This window comes from Thalassophryne amazonica, chromosome 18 (genome assembly GCF_902500255.1).
Source record: "Thalassophryne amazonica chromosome 18, fThaAma1.1, whole genome shotgun sequence".
In the NCBI taxonomy this organism is placed as follows: domain Eukaryota; kingdom Metazoa; phylum Chordata; class Actinopteri; order Batrachoidiformes; family Batrachoididae; genus Thalassophryne; species Thalassophryne amazonica.
In genome coordinates this window covers 8,405,275-8,425,943 of record NC_047120.1, presented here as the reverse complement: position 1 = coordinate 8,425,943, position 20,669 = coordinate 8,405,275, and the positions used below count along the sequence as shown (strand labels likewise).

The following is a 20,669-nucleotide window of genomic DNA, read 5'->3' as shown; positions in this document are numbered from 1 at the left end:
TCGGTTTGATTCAGAAGGTGGCAGCAACGCACCAAAAATGATGCCAGCTACCATTAAATGCTAAAGAAGAAGAAGAAGAAAGGCGGCATTGTGCTTGCACAATTCATTTGCACTTTGTATGCAGAGTGTTGATCTCCGTCCATCTGTGTTTTGCAGCGGCTGCTCCCGCTGACAGAGCGCACCCCCGCTGACAGAGCGCACCCCCGCTGACGCCCGGTGAGAACAGAAATTGTTGATCAATATGTGCTTTCACCTTTGAGTCACCAAACACCAGAAAAGTCTCCAGTGACACCAGGAAAAGTAGCTGGATTTGTCGATAGTCCCTTTTGAGAAAGATCGTTTGAAATATCGCCAGATATAGCGAGAAAGTTGCCAAGTTGGCGACACTGTTTCTTATGGATCTTTGAGCTGGAGGCCAGTGGCTCAGATTTGGTGTTCAACAGTTCTGACTCCGTACCTTCAGGTGCACTGGGCTTCTTTGTGGACAGCTCCCTCAGCTTGTTGACTGTGAGCTGTCGGATCTCCCGCATCGGCATGATGATGTCATAGTCACGTTCCAGCGTTTGCCGAACCTCCACGCCCATCAGGGAGTCTAGGCCCAGGTCAGCCAACGAGGCGTCCAAGTTTAAGCTGTTCAAATCGCGCACTCCTGGTGGGTTAAAAACACAAACATTAAAACCAGACAAAAATAACAGAGGACATGAAATTATTATTTCTCACACACACACACACACACACACCCGGAAGCAGTTGAGACTAACAGGCTGCAAACTGAGATTAATCTTGATCTCAAAATAAACAAAACTAAAATCTGCCGTCCCGATATCTGCAGCTCGTACCTCACTGGGCCACGACAGCCTGCAAACGCCAGCCAGAAGGAAATTCACACAGTTCAGCACAAAGTGCACATTTGCGCAACAGTTCAAGTCCCCTTGCCTCAGTTGTGGGGCGGCGCCCATGTGTCGCTTCATTTCTGAACAAACCAAAAAAAACAAAAGAGGCCACGAACTCCCTCGACCAAATAGTCAGGCGAGCACCTTGTACCCCTCACCACGTCATCTCTACAACTCAGAACATACGCAACATGTAAGACAACTTGTGAGGGGTTAACACACAGTTTCTAGTTTATAGTTCAAGTCGTGTAGTCAGTTTGTTGAAGACGAGTTTGAAAAGTGCCTTGCGTTTGAAGTCTCCTGCCACCGTCTGTGTTGTTGTGTGTGAAAAATGAATAGCTCTTCTTTGCAGCAGCTGGCAGGATGCATAAAGACAAAAGCTCCGGTTCATTCTTCCACGCAGCTTGCCACAACGTGTAATACGGAGATAAACTGTCTTCCTTTGATAAACATGATGACCGTGTTTGGGGTTTTATTTATTTTTTGTGTGTTCGTTTTTTGGTTTGTGATCACCTTTTACTCAGAGCTCCTGTGGTGCTTAAACTCAAAACTGGCTTATCAGCAGCTGACAGTGTACCGCTTCAATACTAAAAGCTAGCGGTAACGTACGTTTAATTTTTTTTAGTGGTTTAGCGTTATATAAGTTAACTTTTCAGTTAGCGGTTTAATGGTTATCAAAGTTAACTTTTCGGTTAGCTGTGCCCATCACTGATTGGTCTTTGAGTGATTTTTCTTGCCTGAAGTCGGGGGAATTTTTAGACTATTTGACATAATAACTAATAGTCCACATGCATCCTGAACACTGTGTGCACAAACGTGATCATTTCAGAAACAACGGTGGCTCTGAACATCCGCTAGAGTACAGCGTGGTAGTCATGGGCAAATCCTTGCGCCTGCAAAGACCGCGCCAGTGCCACTTGACTATCGCATGTGCATTGTGCGGCATGTCAGGGTCTCTCACAAGGTATGTGTGTGGAGATCAGTTCGAGAACAGTGGCCATATTTTCACCGCCACGCCAGGTGGTGTTCAGCAGACAGTCGGCTTCATGCGCGCACGTATCGGGAGGACCAATTCAGTGAGAATACACAAGAAAGTTATCGCCTTTTCGTACAATGTTGCATTTCTGTCTCCTCTCCACAGGTCGTGCATCAGCCAGATACTAGCCTAACACACTTCAGACATGGTGGGAATATCACCTGATCAATATCGAAAAGTGATTCCACTTTGTGGTACTTTGGTCAAAGGTCACGGAAAATGTGGTCAGAGAACTTTAGTTCTCAATAACCCTGAAGCTTAGATGAATGATCTAAAGCATTAGCAAAATATTTGTGATTGATTGGTATGAACTCGATCATGTCTTCACATGATGCGGTTCCAGACAGATGTTTACGTCGTGGTGTGTAGAGAGCGCTCTGATGGGTTTAATTACTTCCTGTATTCAGTCATGTCTTTGTGTTTTATTTTGGTTTATTTCTGTGTTTTATGTCTGTTAGCTGACAGGCAGACTGCAGATCAAAGCGGTAATCAGCTTGCCAACAACAATCAGAAATGAAAACGACTGAAACGATGTGTTCAGTTATTTTAAGGAACCACAATCAAACAAACTATTTTCTTTTAACTCTCTCACCCAGAATGTGTGCGACAGCATCCACTAAGCTTTTGGAGGATTGTGTATCACTCTTCACCACCGTTCTCTCCGCCAACACAAAGCTAGACACCACCGGCTGCTTCTGGCACAGGAAGTGGTCGAGCACCTGCAGACAGGAAGTGATACGCTGTGGGAGTGTCCCTCCGATGACCGTGTCATTGCTGCCCATCGTCTCCAGGACCACTCCCACATCGCCTATGGCACCCCACTGGACTGCGAGTCCATGAAGGCCATCGTAGCGCCGTTTCTCGCACACGCGCTCCATGGCAGAGTTGGCGTAACCGTAGTTGCTTTGGCCGGCGTTTCCGCGGCCACAGCTGACTGATGAGAAGACCACGAAGCATTCCAGGTCGGGACACAAGCTCCGGGTCACTCTGCAAGTTAACCAAACAAGCAAATCAGACACGTGACCGTTTTCTCATCCTGGAGACAGAACGTGACCCCCCCCACCAGCATGAAAAATCCCACAGAAGGTACAAAGTTTCTTGCTGCAGGAGGAGTTTCAGAGAAGTCTAGACCTCACTGGGTACCTATGTCCATGTTTATCAAGCAGTGTTCAGCACGTTTAGCCTCTGGTTCTTTGGGGGGGGGGGTAATTTGAAACATCTGTTTTTGGATTTCCTGACTTAAGGTCATGGTGTATCCTGGTCTTAATGATGAAGCAAAAAATTAAAGGAACACTTTTTAATCAAAGTATAGTATCAAGTCATTTTGACTTCTGGGATATTGATGAGGGTCCGTATCCACGAAGCAGCCTAAGGCTAAAAATAGCTCCTAGTGATGTTATTTACTTAGTAATGTAAGAAAAATCTTAGAATTCCTTGAATTCTGAGACATTTCTTTGAATCTTCCCTTGATAAGATGAAAGTTGTCTGCAAAATACCTTAGGCCTTCAGAGAGCTCCGAAGGTGCCAAATGGTAAGAGGAGGGAGGAAGACTTTTAAGAAGCCTAAGAGTGTCTTAAGCAGACAAGATGGTGAAAAGACAGAGAGGAAGCAGAGATATTCTCCGTATGTAGGATGACAGTGAGTCAGTAACACACTACCCGTTTGATCTACATAATTATTTTATATTAATTTACTGTCTTAATGTATTTATACATTAAGTATATATTATATTTAATTGTTTAGGTTCTTGTTATATACAGACTTATTTTTATTATTTTTTTGAGGTTTTGTTATTGATTTGTGTGCTGAATAAATAAATAAATAAGTTAATTCATTCATTCAATATTGATATTAATACTGTTTTCTTTTATTATTACATCTATTTTGTCATTTGATTTTAAATGGACCACAATGGAAATAAATGTTTACAATTTCTTGTGTCATGCATGTATTTTTAACATATTTACAATTATATTACCTATGTACTCACAATGAACATACTAAATAAAACCACATATGCACGCTTTTAATATATAGATAATTGTCATGTGAATGAAATACATTCAAACATTTTCAAGCTGTGTTACAATTCATTTAATTTTGCGTTTCATCATCATAACATTAAGTTATCCTCACGATTACACGTCTTAATACAGTTCAGGTTATATGATCGGTTGGTTTCACTGTCCATTCATGATGACTAGGAGGGCAGAGCACATTTGTTTTTTATTTCTCCTCCCCTTTCCATGACAACCAATTACAGCTCTTAGAGGACTCCATTATACCTAGCAACAGGGTCAACCCCGCCTCCTCACAAAGATAGGGGGGTTTCTGTCCCCTCCTTGCTCAGAGTTGCTCTGAAACACTTCCTGGAACTCTCTTACGCTAAGATTCCTTGCCAGGACTCAGAGGACTGAGAGGACTGAGTTGTTTTGCAGATACGGGCCCCGGTACATATCGGAATTCAAAGACAAAGAGCAGAGATATATTATGATAATAGGCAAAATTGATGAAACTTTAGTGAGTCTCTTTAATGTCTACATTCCACCAGGGAGTGATCAGTCATTCTACAAACATATGTTTGACAACAAAGAGCCAAGGCATTTTAATATGTGGGGGCATTTTTAATATTAGCCTACATTCAAAAATCTATAGTTCTAATGGTAAACCTGACACGAAAAAAATTAATAAAAAAAAAAATCTATTATTACATGAGAGAAATGGAATTGTAGATATATGGAGGGGAAAAAACCCGACAGATGGTGAATACGCTCACTATTCGGGTGCATACAATGTTTACTCCAGAACAGAACAGGTTTTGGGGCTTAGGAATGATATATTTCAATTGGTAAGTTGCGATATTGGTACCTGCTCACTATAACCCTGTAAATCTGTCACTTGACCTTAATTGTAAAACCAAATGTACTCTCTGGCAGCTAAATACAAACATTTTAAATGATAAAGAAATCAATGAAAAACTGAAATTTGAAACTGAAACCTATCTGGAGCACAATGACGAGGTTTCACCTGTTATCTTATGGGACACATTAAAAGCTGTGCTCTGGGGGAATATAATTGCGATTTCTTCGACCTTCAAGAAGTGTAAAAAAACATTACTAGATCTTGAAAATAAACTTAAGGAATTACAGAAAAAACATTCTACTTATCTACAAGATTCGGTTAGATTAAAGATACTTGACATGAAGAAGGAAATAAATGAAATAAACTTGCAGGATATTTCAAAAAAAGGTTACTGGTGGGAAAGCTCAAACTTCTGTCTTATCAGTTGAGGAAACAACAGGCAGAGAGAGCAATTCATAAAATTAAACATCCTGTAACAAACAAAATTGAGACTGACTTGGAAAAAATAAAACATTGCCTTGATTCTTTAAGACAATGTTTTATTTTATATAATCCTATCAGGGATTATATACCAACCTCAATTAATAAGTTTGACTAAAAGTGACTGACTCTTTATCCACGTTAAATCTACCTAAAATTACAAATGACCAAAATAAGAAACTTATATCCAATATTAACAAAGAAGAAATTATAGCCGTTTAGAGGCAATTTTACAAGAGCTCATACACAAAGATCAGACCGGCTTTATTAGACAAAGACAGACGCAGGATAATATTAGAAATATTTTGATTATGAAGCATGTCAGGCAATGCAATTTGGAAACTCTTGCAATACGTTTAGATGCAGAAAAAGCATTTGATTCAGTACGATGGGAATTTTTACACATTTGACTTCCATTCTGGTATGACTGAAATAGTCTCTGCACTGTACAACAAACCTACTGCCAGGATTAAAATAAATGGAGATTTGTCCAAATCTATGACTTTAGAAAGAGGAACCCGTCAAAGCTGTAGAACATCAGCATTATTGTTCTGTTTGTTGTACCCTTGGCTCAAATCAAATCAATTTTATATATATATATAGCGCCAAATCACAACAAACAGTTGCCCCAAGACGCTTTATATTGTAAGGCAAAAGTCATACAATAATTACAGAAAAGCCCCAACGGACAAAACGACCCCCTATGAGCAAGCACTTGGCGACAGTGGGAAGGAAAAACTCCCTTTTAACAGGAAGAAACCTCCAGCAGAACCAGGCTCAGGGAGGGGTAGTCTTCTGCTGGGACTGGTTGGGGCTGAGGGGAGAGAATCAGGAAAAAGACATGCTGTAGAAGAGAGCAGAGATCAATCACTAATGATTAAAAGCAGAGTGGTGCATACAGAGCAAAAAGAGGTGAATAAAAAGAAACACTGGGTGCATCATGGGAAACCCCCAGCAGTCTAAGTCTATAGCAGCAAAAAGCTTTAGCAAAAAGGAAAGTTTTAAGCTTAGTCTTAAAAGTAGAGAGGGTGTCTGTCTCCCTAATCCGAATTGGAAGCTGGTTCCACAGGAGAGGAGCCTGAAAGCTGAAGGCTCTGCCTCCCATTCTACTCTTACAAACCCTAGGAACTACAAGTAAGCCTGCAGTCTGAGAGCGTAGCACTCTATTGGGGTGATATGGTACTATGAGGTCCCTAAGATAAGATGGGACCTGATTATTCAAAACCTTATAAGTAAGAAGAAGAATTTTAAATTCTATTCTGGAATAAACAGGGAGCCAATGAAGAGAGGCCAATATGGGTGAAATATGCTCTCTCCTAGTCCCTGTCAGTACTCTAGCTGCAGCATTTTGAATTAACTGAAGGCTTTTCAAGGAACTTTTAGGACAACCTGATAATAATGAATTACAATAGTCCAGCCTAGAAGAAATAAATGCATGAATTAGCTTTTCAGCATCACTCTGAGACAAGACCTTTCTAATTTTAGAGATATTCAAATCAAATCAATTTTATTTACAACCCCTGGCAATAATTATGGAATCACCGGCCTCGGAGGATGTTCATTCAGTTGTTTAATTTTGTAGACACAAATGACACAAAACTAAAGTCATTTCAAATGGCAACTTTCTGGCTTTAAGAAACACTATAAGAAATCAGGAAAAAAAATTGTGGCAGTCAGTAACGGTTACTTTTTTAGTCCAAGCAGAGGGAAAAAAATATGGACTCACTCAATTCTGAGGAAAAAATTATGGAATCACCGTGTAAATTTTCATCCCCAAAACTAACACCTGCATCAAATCAGATTTGCTCGTTAGTCTGCATCTAAAAAGGAGTGACGCTTTATATTGTAAGACAAAAGTCATACAATAATTACAGAAAAACCCCAACGGACAAAACGACCCCCTATGAGCAAGCACTTGGTGACAGTGGGAAGGAAAAACTCCCTTTTAACAGGAAGAAACCTCCAGCAGAACCAGGCTCAGGGAGGGGCAGTCTTCTGCTGGGACTGGTTGGGGCTGAGGGGAGAGAATCAGGAAAGACATGCCATGGAAGACAGCAGAGATCAATCACTAATGATTACATGCAGAGTGGTGCATACAGAGCGAGAAAGAAAGAGAAAGAAACACTCAGTGCATCATGGGAACCCCCCAGCAGTCCAAGTCTATAGCAGCATAACTAAGGGATGGTTCAGGGTCACCTGATCCAGCCCTAACTATAAGCTTTAGCAAAAAGGAAAGTTTTAAGCCTAATCTTAAAAGTAGAGAGGGTGTCTGTCTCCCTGATCTGAATTGGGAGCTGGTTCCACAGGAGAGGAGCCTGAAAGCTGAAGGCTCTGCCTCCCATTCTACTCTTAAAAACCCTAGGAACTTCAAGTAAGCCTGCAGTCTGAGAGCAAAGTGCTCTATTTGGGTGATATGGTAGTAAGAGGTCCCTAAGATAAGATGGGACCTGATTATTCAAAACCTTACAAGTAAGAAGAAGAATTGTAAATTCTATTCTAGAATTAACAGGAAGCCAATGAAGAGAGGCTAATATGGGTGAAATATGCTCTCTCCTTCTAGTCCCCGTCAGTACTCTAGCTGCAGCATTTTGAATTAACTGAAGGCTTTTCAGGGAACTTTTAGGACAACCTGATAATAATGAATTACAATAGTCCAGCCTAGAGGAAATAAATGCATGAATTACACTCAACAAAAATATAAACGCAACACTTTTGGTTTTGCTCCCATTTTGTATGAGATGAACTCAAAGATCTAAAACTTTCTCCACATACATATCACCATTTCCCTCAAATATTGTTCACAAACCAGTCTAAATCTGTGATAGTGAGCACTTCTCCTTTGCTGAGATAATCCATCCCACCTCACAGGTGTGCCATATCAAGATGCTGATTACACACCATGATTAGTGCACAGGTGTGCCTTAGACTGTCCACAATAAAAGGCCACTCTGAAAGGTGCAGTTTTGTTTAATTGGGAGGGGGGATACCAGTCAGTATCTGGTGTGACCACCATTAGCCTCATGCAGTGCAACACATCTCCTTCGCATAGAGTTGATCAGGTTGTCAATTGTGGCCTGTGGAATGTTGGTCCACTCCTCTTCAATGGCTGTGCAAAGTTGCTGGATATTGGCAGGAACTGGTACACGCTGTTGTATATGCCGGTCCAGAGCATCCCAAACATGCTCAATGGGTGACATGTCAGGTGAGTATGCCGGCCATGCAAGAACTGGGACATTTTCAGCTTCCAAGAATTGTGTACAGATCCTTGCAACATGGGGCCGTGCATTATCCTGCTGCAACATGAGGTGATGTTCTTGGATGTATGGCACAACAATTGGCCTCAGGATCTTGTCACTGTATCTCTGTGCATTCAAAATGCCATCAATAAAATGCACCTGTGTTCTTCGTCCATAACAGACGCCTGCCCATACCATAACCCCACCACCACGGGCCACTCGATCCACAACATTGACATCAGAAAACCGCTCACCCACACGACGCCACACACGCTGTCTGCCATCTGCCCTGAACAGTGTGAACCGGGATTCATCAGTGAAGAGAACACCTCTCCAACGTGCCAAACGCCAGCGAATGTGAGAATTTATCCACTCAAGTCGGTTACGACGACGAACTGGAGTCAGGTCGAGACCCCGATGAGGACGACGAGAATGCAGATGAGCTTCCCTGAGACGGTTTCTGACAGTTTGTGCAGAAATTCTTTTGTTATGCAAACCGATTGTTTCAGCAGCTGTCCGAGTGGCTGGTCTCAGACAATGTTGGAGGTGAACATGCTGGATGTGGAGGTCCTGGGCTGGTGTGGTTACACGTGGTCTGCGGTTGTGAGGCTGGTTGGATGTACTGCCAAATTCTCTGGAGACGGCTTATGGTAGAGAAATGAACATTCAATACATGAGCAACAGCTCTGGTTGACATGTCAGCATGCCAATTGCACGCTCCCTCAAATCTTGCGACATCTGTGGCATTGTGCTGTGATAAAACTGCACCTTTCAGAGTGGCCTTTTATTGTGGGCAGTCTAAGGCACACCTGTGCACTAATCATGGTGTCTAATCAGCATCTTGATATGGCACACCTCTGAGGTGGGATGGATTATCTCAGCAAAGGAGAAGTGCTCACTATCACAAATTTAGACTGGTTTGTGAACAATATTTGAGGGAAATGGTGTTATTATGTATGTGGAAAAAGTTTTAGATCTTTGAGTTCATCTCATACAAAATGGGAGCAAAACCAAAAGTGTTGCATTTATATTTTTGTTGAGTGTAGTTTTTCAGCATCACTCTGAGACAAGACCTTTCGAATTTTAGAGATACTGCGCAAATGTAAAAAAGCAGTCCTACATATTTGCTTAATATGCGCATTGAAGGACATATCCTGATCAAAAATGACTCCAAGATTTTTCTCACAGTATTACTAGAGGTCAGGGTAATGCCATCCAGAGTAAGGATCTGGTTAGACACCATGTTTCTAAAATTTGTGGGGCCAAGTACAATAACTTCAGTTTTATCTGAATTTAAAAGCAGGAAATTAGAGGTCATCCATGTCTTTATGTCTGTAAGACATTCCTGCAGTTTAACTAATTGGTGTGTGTCCTCTGGCTTCATGGATAGATAAAGCTGGGTATCATCTGCGTAACAATGAAAATTTAAGCAATGCCGTCTAATAATACTGCCTAAGGGAAGCATGTATAAAGTGAATAAAATTGGTCCTAGCACAGAACCTTGTGGAACTCCATAATTAACCTTAGTCTCTGAAGAAGACTCCCCATTTACATGAACAAATTGTAATCTATTAGATAAATATGATTCAAACCACCGCAGCACAGTGCCTTTAATACCTATGGCATGCTCTAATCTCTGTAATAAAATTTTATTGTCAAGAGTATCAAAAGCAGCACTGAGGTCTAACAGGACAAGCACAGAGATGAGTCCACTGTCTGAGGCCATAAGAAGATAATTTGTAACCTTCACTAATGCTGTTTCTGTACTATGATGAATTCTGAAACCTGACTGAAACTCTTCAAATAGACCATTCCTCTGCAGATGATCAGTTAGCTGTTTTACAACTACCCTTTCAAGAATTTTTGAGAGAAAAAGGTTGGAGATTGGCCTATAATTAGCTAAGGTAGCTGGGTCAAGTGATGGCTTTTTAAGTAATGGTTTAATTACTGCCACCTTAAAAGCCTGTGGTACATAGCCAACTAATAAAGATAGACTGATCATATTTAAGATCGAAGCATTATTTAGAGTGCAGTAGATTAGATATTGCGCAAATGCAAAAAAGCAGTCCGACATATTTGCTTAATATGCGCATTGAAGGACATATCCTGATCAAAAATGACTCCAAGATTTCTCACAATATTTCTCAATGATAAGACAGAGCACAGAAATTAGTGGGGTTACATTACAAACTGGGGAACAAAGATTAGCTTTATTTGCAGACGACATAATATTTTTGACGATACCCACCCAGTTGCTTCCCAAATTAATGAATGTTGAGTGAATATGGTTCTTTTTTTAGGCTAAAAATTAATATCAACAAAACTCAGGTAATAAAATTCAATTATAACTCTCCTACTAAGATAAAAAAAATGCATCCAAATGGAAATGGGAATGAAGGAATACTAAATATTTGGGGACCCGTCTGAAATGTTCCAAGCTAATTATGGACCTTTAACTTCAAAAATAATATCTGATCTGCAAAGATGGAATAATGTCCCATTTCTTGATTTGCATTCTTGGGTAGAATCGATTAGGATGAATACTCTTCCTCATTTCCTGTACCTTTTTCAATGTATTCCAGAATGAGTGTAACATGGCGTTCAATGACATCACGTTCAACAATGTCATGATAATAATAAGTTTCATTTATAATGCACCCTTCATTAATAAAAATCTTAAAGTACTACAGGAAAAAAAAAAAAAAAACAAGGATAAATAAGAGAATAAAAAAAATCTTATGATAAAAACAGTCACCAGAATATAATAAAACCAAAATAAAATAATAAAATAGAATAAAAAGACTAAGATGCAACAGATTCAAATTATTGAGACCTGTGAGAGGCCTGTCTAAACAGGTATGTTTTGAGGATTTTTTTAAAGCTTCCACAGTTTGTGGAGCCCTCAGATGATCAGGGAGGGAGTTCCAAATATGAGGGGCAGCTGAACAGAAGGCCCCATCTCCCATTGTGTGATGTTTGGTGTGAGGGAGACGAAAAAGCTTAGTATTGTATGAAATGAGGGAACAGGAGGATGTGTTGGGAGTGAGGAGGTCTTTGATATAAGTGGGGGCATCGCCATGGATGCATTGGTGGGTGATGAGAGCAATCTTAAAATGGATTCTGTAGGTGATGGGGAGCCAGTGAAGGTTATGAGTATAGGTGTAATGCGTTCCTCTTTACGTACTCTCAGAGTTCTAGCTGCACTGTTTTGAATGCATTGGAGTCTTTGAAGGTTTTTTTTTCTCTAGAGATCCCAAATGTGGTTTATCAATCTATTATGGCTGTATTAGCTGACAAGAAATTGCAGAAAAAATGAGTATGACAGAAGAATTTATGTATGAGTCTTTACTGAAATCCTGGACTGGAGTTATGCAAACTGGAAGAGATGCCAAGAATCTTAAGGTGGTGTGCTTATGATTTCAAGTTCAAACCAAATGCTCTTGATAAGAGATTTAAAAACTGGGTAGCAAAGGGACTTACAACATATTACTCTTTCATCCATAAGCATTCATGACTTTTGAATCACTACAGACTAAATGTGGAATTAGGTCAAGATGATTTCTATAAACATTTGCAGGTTAGACACTATTTTGATCACAACATAAAAGCAGCATGGAAAAAAATGACTTGGGGTTCTTACAGACTTTTCTGATGTTATTTAAATCTGTCACACACAACAAATTAATATCTAGGTTGTACAAAGCTATTCAACAAAGTAAGCAGGCCAACACAATATATATTAAAAGAAGATGGTAATTAGAAGGTAATATGCCAATTTCAAACAAAAACTGGGAGAGTTTATGTCGACAGCAATGGTCCACTACAGAATCAAACTCATGCCGTGAGTTTGGTTAGGTTCTTTATCACACCTATTCAGAAGAGACATCAAGGCAGTGGAGACTCATGCTGGAGGTGTTGCGGCTCATCAGGGGCCAATCATTTTCACATCTTTTGGGACTGTTCTGTTTTAAGACCATATTGGTTACATATATGTGAGCATATTCATAATATATCTGGATGTAAGATACCTTATAATTGTGAACAAATTTATTTGGGAAATATTATTGTAACAAATTGGCGTAAGGAAGATAAGCGATTGCTCTGGATGCTTTTGGTAGCAAGTAAGAAAGCCATAACCAGGAAGCGGCTTAAACCGGACCCTCCAACAACAGACGAGTGGATCAACATTATTAAAGAAATTTATATCATGGAAAGACCAAGCTCAGATTTCAAATGGACAAGTTCTATAAAACCTGGTCAAAGTGGGCTGAGTATGTCAAGCCCATAAGCTCAGACTTTAATTAGGTCTTTTTCTCCTTTTTTTTCTCCTTTCTTCTCCTTTTTGAAATGGATAGAAAAAAAATGGTTTTGATACTCTTCCCTTTTTGTTTTGTGTTTGTTGTCATTATAATGGAAAATAAATAAATAAAAAACAACAGGTGCACCAGAGGGGTAACAATGAACAGTTTTTCATGTTGAGGCCGCTGACATTTTTTCACTCTACATCTTTTCTGACAGATTTTTCACTAGTTTTGCATTTGGCTGGGGTCAGTGTCACTACTGGCAGCATGGTGCGGTACCTGGACCCCACAGAGTTTGTACAGGTAGTACAACTACCCCAGGACGACACATCAATATGTGCCATTGCCACAAGGTTTGTTGTGTCACCCAGCCTGGTCTAAAGAACATGGAGGAGATTGCAGGAGACGGGCCGTTACTCTAGGAGAGCTGGACAGGGCCATCGAAGAGCCTTAACCCATCAGCAGGGCCGGTATCTGCTCATTTGTGCCAGGAGGAACAGGATGCACTGCCAGAGCACTACAGAATGACGTCCAGCAGGGCGCTGACCAAACAATCAGAAACAGACTTCATGGCGGTGGCCTGAGGGTGCCTTGTCCTGTCGTGGCCCCTGGGCTCACTTACCACAACTGTGGAGCTTGACTGGCATTTGTCATAGAATAACAGAATTGGCGAGTCCTCCACTGGAGCCCTGTGCTTTTCACAGATGAGAGCAGGTTCAACCTGAGCACATGTGACAGATGTGAAAGAGTCTGGAGAAGCTGTGGAGAACGTTATGCTGCCTCCAGCATCATTCAGCATGACCAGTTTGGTGGTGGGTCAATATGAGGAGGCAAATCCCTGGAAGGACACGCAGACATCTACAGGCTAGACAATGGCACCCTGACTGCTATTTGGTATCGGGATGAAATCCTTTGACCCATTATCAGACCCTACGCTGGTGCAGTGCATCCTGAGTTCTTCCTATTGCAACACCAGGCCTCAAGTGGTGAGAGTGTGACTGGCCTCCACACTCATCTGACCTAAATCGAGTACCTCTGGGACATTGTGTCTCAGTCCACCTGACCCCACCAGGTCGCACCTCAGACTGTCCAGGAGCTCAGTGCCTGGTCCAAATCTGGGAGATTATGCTAGAACACATCCATAGTCTTATGAGGAGCCTCAATGTTGTCAGCCATGCATGCAAGCACCTGGGGGCCAAACAAACTATGGAGGACCATTTTGAGCTGGTGCAATGAAATTTTTTGGCAAAATGGACAAACATGCATCATCTTTTTTTTTTGCTTTGATTTTTGGGGTGTCTTTGAATCAAAGATGAGGCATCCTTTCATTCTTAACACATTAACCAGTCCATATCAGAAAAGATATCCAGCATGATAAAAGTCTTTTTGTTTTTGTTTGTTTTTTGGTGACTCAGTGGGTATCTGACCGCGGTCACAAGAAGGGGTCTTACTTGTCCAAGTGTAAGGTGCCATCATATTTGGGTTTGTTGACATCAAGAAAATGTTGAGGACTTAAGTTCTCCAACATGCCGTCTTTCAACACCTGACAAAAGATGAAGAGAAGATTTTGAATCAAGTGCACAGTGGCGCCATTCCAACACAAGTTCCAGAAGTCCAGGTTCACACAAACACAATATCCAGAGATTTAACAGATCAACTCAGAACACGGTCAGAACATGAAGGACTCAACATCCAGACATTTAACAGGTCACCTTAGAACACAGTCAGAACAGGAAGGACCCAAACATCCAGAGATTTAACAGGTCACCTCAGAACACGGTCAGAACATGAAGGACCCACAACATCCAGACATTTAACAGGTCACCTAAGAACACGTATTCTTAAATGCTGCTGCATGTATCTGTCAAATCCTTTGGCCATATGAAAACTGGGAACATTGTTTGGCCACAAAATTTTGGATAACATTCCATTTAACATTTGTAATTTGAAAATACCTTTGTTATTTACCAAAAAGGGGGCAGGTGATCAGTGTTACATTAGATGGAACACCCATCACGTCTCCACTCACACATAAACAGGTAAAGGTGGAGTATGTGTGACCATGAGTGACCGAGGTGGGACAAATGAAGTCCAAACATAGCCCGTCTTACTGTCCGTTTGATAAAAAGTCCTCATGTTAAGTAACAGCAAACACTGTGGTGTGCACAGGTCCTACACTGAGTTCCTGTTCGATGTTAAACTCACGCTGAGGAAAAGTGAGTCACAGATACAGAAAAATATTTGAGACAACAGCTTATGTTAGTTCTGCCTGAGTGTCTGCGAGTACTGTCAATAAGCACTGTCTGCGTGCCAGTGAGATCTGTCTGAATACTGTCTATAAGTACCGCCAGTGAGGACTGTGTGAGTAGTGCCAGTGAGGACTGTGTGAGTAGTGCCTGAGTGTCAGTGAGGACTGTCTGAGTGTCTGAATACTGTCTATGAGTACCGTCAGTGAGTTCTGTCTGAATGTCTGAGAGTTCTGTCTGAATGTCTGAGAGTTCTGTCTGAATGTCTGAGAGTTCTGTCTGAATGTCTGAGAGTTCTGTCTCAGTACTGTCTGTGAGTATTGTCAGTGAGTACTGACTGAATGTCAGTGAGTACTGTCTGAATACTGTCTGTGAGTACTGTCAGTGAGTATTGTCTGAGTGTCAGTATGTACTGTCTGAATGTCTGAATACTGTCTGTGAGTTCTGTCTGTGTCATGTGAGTGTCTATGAGTACCGTCGGTAAGTACCGTCTGAGTGCCAGTGAGTACTGTCTGAATGTCTGAATACTGTCTGTGAGTTCTGTCTGAGTGTCTATGAGTACTGTCTGAGTACTGTCTGTGAGTACTGTCTGAGTGCCTGAATACTGTCAGTGAGGACTGTCTGAATGTCTGAGTACCATGTGAGTGTCTATGAGTACCGTCAGTAAGTACCGTCTGAGTGCCAGTGAGGACTGTCTGAATGTCTGAGTACCATCTGAGTGTCTCTGAATACCGTCAGTAAGTACCATCTGAATGTCAGTGAGTACCGTTAGTGAGTACTGTCTGAATGTCAGTGAGTTCTGTCTGAGTGCCAGTGAGTACTGTCTGAGTGCCAGTGAGTACCGTCTGAGTGCCAGTGAGTACCGTCTGAGTGCCAGTGAGTACCGTCTGAGTGCCAGTGAGTACCGTCTGAGTGCCAGTGAGTACCGTCAGTAAGTACCGTCTGAGTGCCAGTGAGTACTGTCTGAATGTCTGAGTTCTGTCTGAGTGCCAGTGAGTACTGTCTGAATGTCTGAGTTCTGTCTGAGTGTCAGTGAGGACTGTCTGAATGTCTGAGTACCGTCAGTAAGTACCGTCTGAATGTCAGTGAGTTCTGTCTCAGTACTGTCTGAATACTGTCTGTGAGTACTGTCTGACTGTCTGTGAGTACTGTCCGATTATCCGTGAGTGTTGTGTGAGAGTAATGTGTCTGTATACTTTTACGAGTAATACTCTGATAGTGAGTAATACTCTGTTAGTGAGATAGTGATAGCATGACCTCAGGCAGAAGGCTAGAGGTTTGGAACGGAAATGGCGTTCCAAATTAGAGGTGTTCCGCCTTGTGTCGCAGGATGCTATTTTAGATTATAAGCATGCACTACTGGCCACGAAGTGGACCTATTACTCTGATTTGATCAGTAAAAACAAACAGAACTCAAAGTTTTTGTTTAACACGGTCGCATTTCTTATTCACGGGCAGCCACCTGTTAGTCGTTCTCCCTTTTCAGCACAGGATTTCTTGAATTATTTTGAGAAGAAAATAGAAGATATTAGGCTGAGCATATCTCAGTATGCCTCGGCCCAGCCAGTAAAACCTGCCTAAGGAGGTGGGCGCTACCAATGATGTGTTACTTAGATTGACAGAATTTAATAGTATTTCATTGGGCGTGCTGACAAAACTTGTGGCGTCTAGAAAAAGCACAACCTGTTTATTTGATCCCATACCAACAAAATTGTTTAAGGACCTGTGGCCCACTCTTGGGCCGACTGTGCTGGAAATTATTAATCTTTCTTTAACTTCTGGATCTGTTCCGAAATGTTTTAAATCAGCGGTGGTTAAACCATTACTTAAGAAATCTAATCTTGACCCTAGTGTATTGAAAAATTACAGGCCGATATCAAATATCATTCTTTTTAGAATTTTAGAAAAGGTGGTTTCACGGCAGCTCGTAGACCACCTTACTGAGAATGATCTTTTTGAGCCACTGCAGTCTGCTTTTAGAAAATATCACTCCACAGAGACAGCGCTCACTAAAGTAGTGAATGATCTTCTGCGAGCAATGGACTCAGACACCACTACGGTTTTGGTGTTGTTAGATCTCAGTGCTGCCTTTGATACCATGGATCATCATATTTTGCTCAATAGGTTGGAGAATTTTTTGGGGATTACTGGAAGTGCCCTTGCCTGGTTGACGTCATATCTGTCCAGTCGTTCTCAATGTGTCTTGAATAATGGCACTAACTCTGACCTTGCTGACATGAGATTTGGGGTTCTACAGGGATCTGTTTTAGGCCCCTTGCTTTTCTCCCTGTATGTGGCACCCCTTGGACGTATACTGCAGAGTTTTGGGATTGCCTTTCATTGTTATGCTGATGATACTCAGTTGTACATGCCGATAACTGCTGGAAATCTCACTCCCATAAAATCCCTGGAGGACTGTCTTCTATCAGTGAGAAGTTGGATGTCTAGTAACTACTGTCCTACTTTTAAACTTTGATAAGACTGAAATGATGGTTCTTGGTCCAGCCAGACATCGGCAACAGTTTGACCAGCTGGCGCTCAGCCTGGGTTCCTGTGTTATATATCATACGGACAAAATCAGGAACCTTGGGGTAATTTTTGGTCCCACGTTGTCTTTTGACCTCCACATCAGGGATGTTACTAGGACTGCTTTTTTCCATCTGAGAAATATAGCAAAGATCCGCCCAATCTTGTCCATGGCTGATGCTGAGACCCTGATTCATGCTTTTGTTTCTTCTCAACTAGATTATTGTAATGTTCTATTTTCAGGGTTACCACAGTCCAGCATTAGGGGTCTTCAGCTGGTTCAGAACGCTGCCGCCAGACTTCTGACACATAGAAGGTCTGAACATATCACACCCATTTTGGCATCTTTGCACTGGCTCTCTGTCACTGTGAGAGCAGATTTTAAGGTTTTGCTATTGACTTATAAGGTTGTTCATGGACTGGTGCCATCTTATTTGGCTGATCTGGTGGAACTCTACGTGCCGGTCCGGGCTTTGTGGTCGCAGGATGCGGGACTTCTGTGTTCCCAGGGTGAAGAAGAAGTCAGCAGGTCAAAGAGCCTTTTCGTATCGTGCACCCACCCTGTGGAACAGTCTTCCTGCGACCATGAGGCAGTCTGAGTCCGTGGACATTTTTAAGTCAAGACTCGAAACCTATTTTTATTCTCTTTCTTATGGATAGTTTTTACTTTTATTTGTTTTATTATTTTACTTCTGTTTTTAATTATGTATTTGAAATTTTTTTAAAAAATTCATTTCTAATTATTTATTCAATTTTATGTTGACTTGTTTTATGTAAGGCGCCTTGAGACGGCTTTTGCTGTGATTTGGCGTATTATAAGCTAATTAAATTAAATAGTTCGGTGTAATATTTACTTTTGTAATTTTATGAGTATTTTTTATGCGCCGCTGCTGATGAGTGTCACCGTCATGTGATGTAATAAAGCGTTACCATAGCGAGGTGGAAGACTCCGCCCACAGGGCCCAGTGTTTGGGCCTCAGTCACGAGTTGGTTGGTTCCTTCCAGTGTGCCGACGTCACTGGTGGACACCAGAACCTGAACACCCCGACTCTGCCACTCCTGCAGTCGCTTTGCCTGGTAACCTAGGAAACAAACAGCCAATCAGATCCGGTTACAGCAGCAAGCGGGTCTGTCGTATTCAATTCCAAGGTATCGTCCAAAATGTCTGAATGGACGAAATGAATGACGTTTGATTGACAGCGCAGAAACACATAAAACACCTGTTTGGTTATTTTTCCAAATGACACGTGTTGGTGCTCACAAGGAAGAAAGCCAGCTCATGGTGGGCGGAGTCAAATGCCCACATGTTGCTGTTGCCCACATGTTATTTACTTGTGTGTTGGCGCGCCCACATACAGTGTCAAAGCATTGAGGGGCACGAGTTTGTGGTCAATATTACGTTTGATGGCGCACCAGGTAAACAGTTGGAGATTTAGCGATGCCCTGTGTGTCCTGGGCAGGGCAAATAAAGCATGAGTGCAGCACAGAATTTGTGGGATTCCCAAGAAGTTACTGGGTAGCCTATACAGACACAGAGTGCAGTGCAGAGCATTCCAGCACTCAGACACACTCCTCACGGCGCTCCTCTGGGAAGGGCTCCTCAGGGATGTGTTCTGGCACTCCTCAGGGACACGTTCGACGTGCCTCTGGGACACATTCTGACACTCCTCAGGGATGTGTTCCGACGTGCCTCAGGGATGCATTCTGGCACTCCTCAGGGACGCGCTCCGGCACTCCTCTGGGACACGTCCTGATCCAGCCCTAACTATAAGCTTTAGCAAAAAGGAAAGTTTTAAGCCTAATCTTAAAAGTAGAGAGGGTGTCTGTCTCAATAATCCGAACTGGGAGCTGGTTCTACAGGAGAGGAGCCTGAAAGCTGAAGGCTCTGCCTCCCATTCCACTCTTACAAACCCTAGGAACTACAAGTAAGCTTGTAGTGAGAGCGAAGCGCTCTATTGGGGTGATATGGTACTATGAGGTCCCTAAGATAAGATGGGACCTGATTATTCAAAACCTTGTAAGTAAGAAGAATTTTAAATTCTATTCTGGAATTAACAGGGAGCCAATGAAGAGAAGCCAATATGGGTGAAATATGCTCTCTCCTAGTCCCTGTCAGTACTCTAGCTGCAGCATTTTGAATTAACTGAAGGCTTTTCACAGAACCTTTAGGACAACCTGATAATAATGAATTACAATAGTCCAGCCTAGAAGAAATAAATGCATGAATTAGCTTTTCAGCATCACTCTGAGACAAGACCTTTCTAATTTTAGAGATATTGCGCAAATGCAAAAAAGCAGTCCTACATATTTGCTTAATATGCACATTGAAGGACATATCCTGATCAAAAATGACTCCAAGATTTCTCACAGTATTACGGGAGGTCAGGGTAATGCCATCCAGAGTAAGGATCTGGTTAGACACCATGTTTCTAAGATTTGTGGTGCCAAGTACAATAACTTCAGTTTTATCTGAATTTAATAGCAGGAAATTAGAGGTCATCCATGTCTTTATGTCTGAAAGACATTCCTGCAGTTTAACTAATTGGTGTGTGTCCTCTGGCTTCATGGATAGATAAAGCTGGGTATCATCTGCATAACAATGAAAATTTAAGCAATGCTTTTTAATAATACTGCCTAAGGGAAGCATGTATAAAGTGAATAAAATTGGTCCTAGCACAGAACCTTGTGGAACTCCATAATTAACCTTAGTCCATGAAGAAGACTCCCCATTTACGTGAACAAATTGTAATCTATTAGATAAATATGATTCAAACCACCGCAGCGCAGTGCCTTTAATACCTATGGCATGCTTTAATCTCTGTAATAAAATCTTATGGTCAACAGTATCAAAAGCTGCACTGAGGTCTAACAGGATGAGCACAGAGATGAGTCCACTGTCTGAGGCCATAAGAAGATCATTTGTAACCTTCACTAATGCTGTTTCTGTACTATGATGAATTCTGAAACCTGACTGAAACTCTTCAAATAGACCATTCCTCTGCAGATGATCAGTTAGCTGTTTTACAAATACCCTTTCAAGAATTTTTGAGAGAAAAGCAAGGTTGGAGATTGGCCTATAATTAGCTAAG

The 20,669-nt window shown here is 41.6% G+C and overlaps 1 protein-coding gene across 1 annotated transcript in view; it reads right to left on the bottom strand.

The window, feature by feature from the left end:
- fasn (fatty acid synthase) overlaps window positions 1-20,669 on the bottom strand; it is a 185,293-nt gene that overhangs the window by 36,525 nt on the left and 128,099 nt on the right. Inside the window, exons 34-37 of the mRNA XM_034193248.1 lie at window positions 18,511-18,662; window positions 14,260-14,351; window positions 2,522-2,916; window positions 458-649 (exon numbers count right to left, since the gene is read on the bottom strand). Of these exons, the coding sequence (XP_034049139.1) occupies window positions 458-649; window positions 2,522-2,916; window positions 14,260-14,351; window positions 18,511-18,662 (831 nt within the window). The remainder of the gene's footprint in view (window positions 1-457; window positions 650-2,521; window positions 2,917-14,259; window positions 14,352-18,510; window positions 18,663-20,669) is intronic.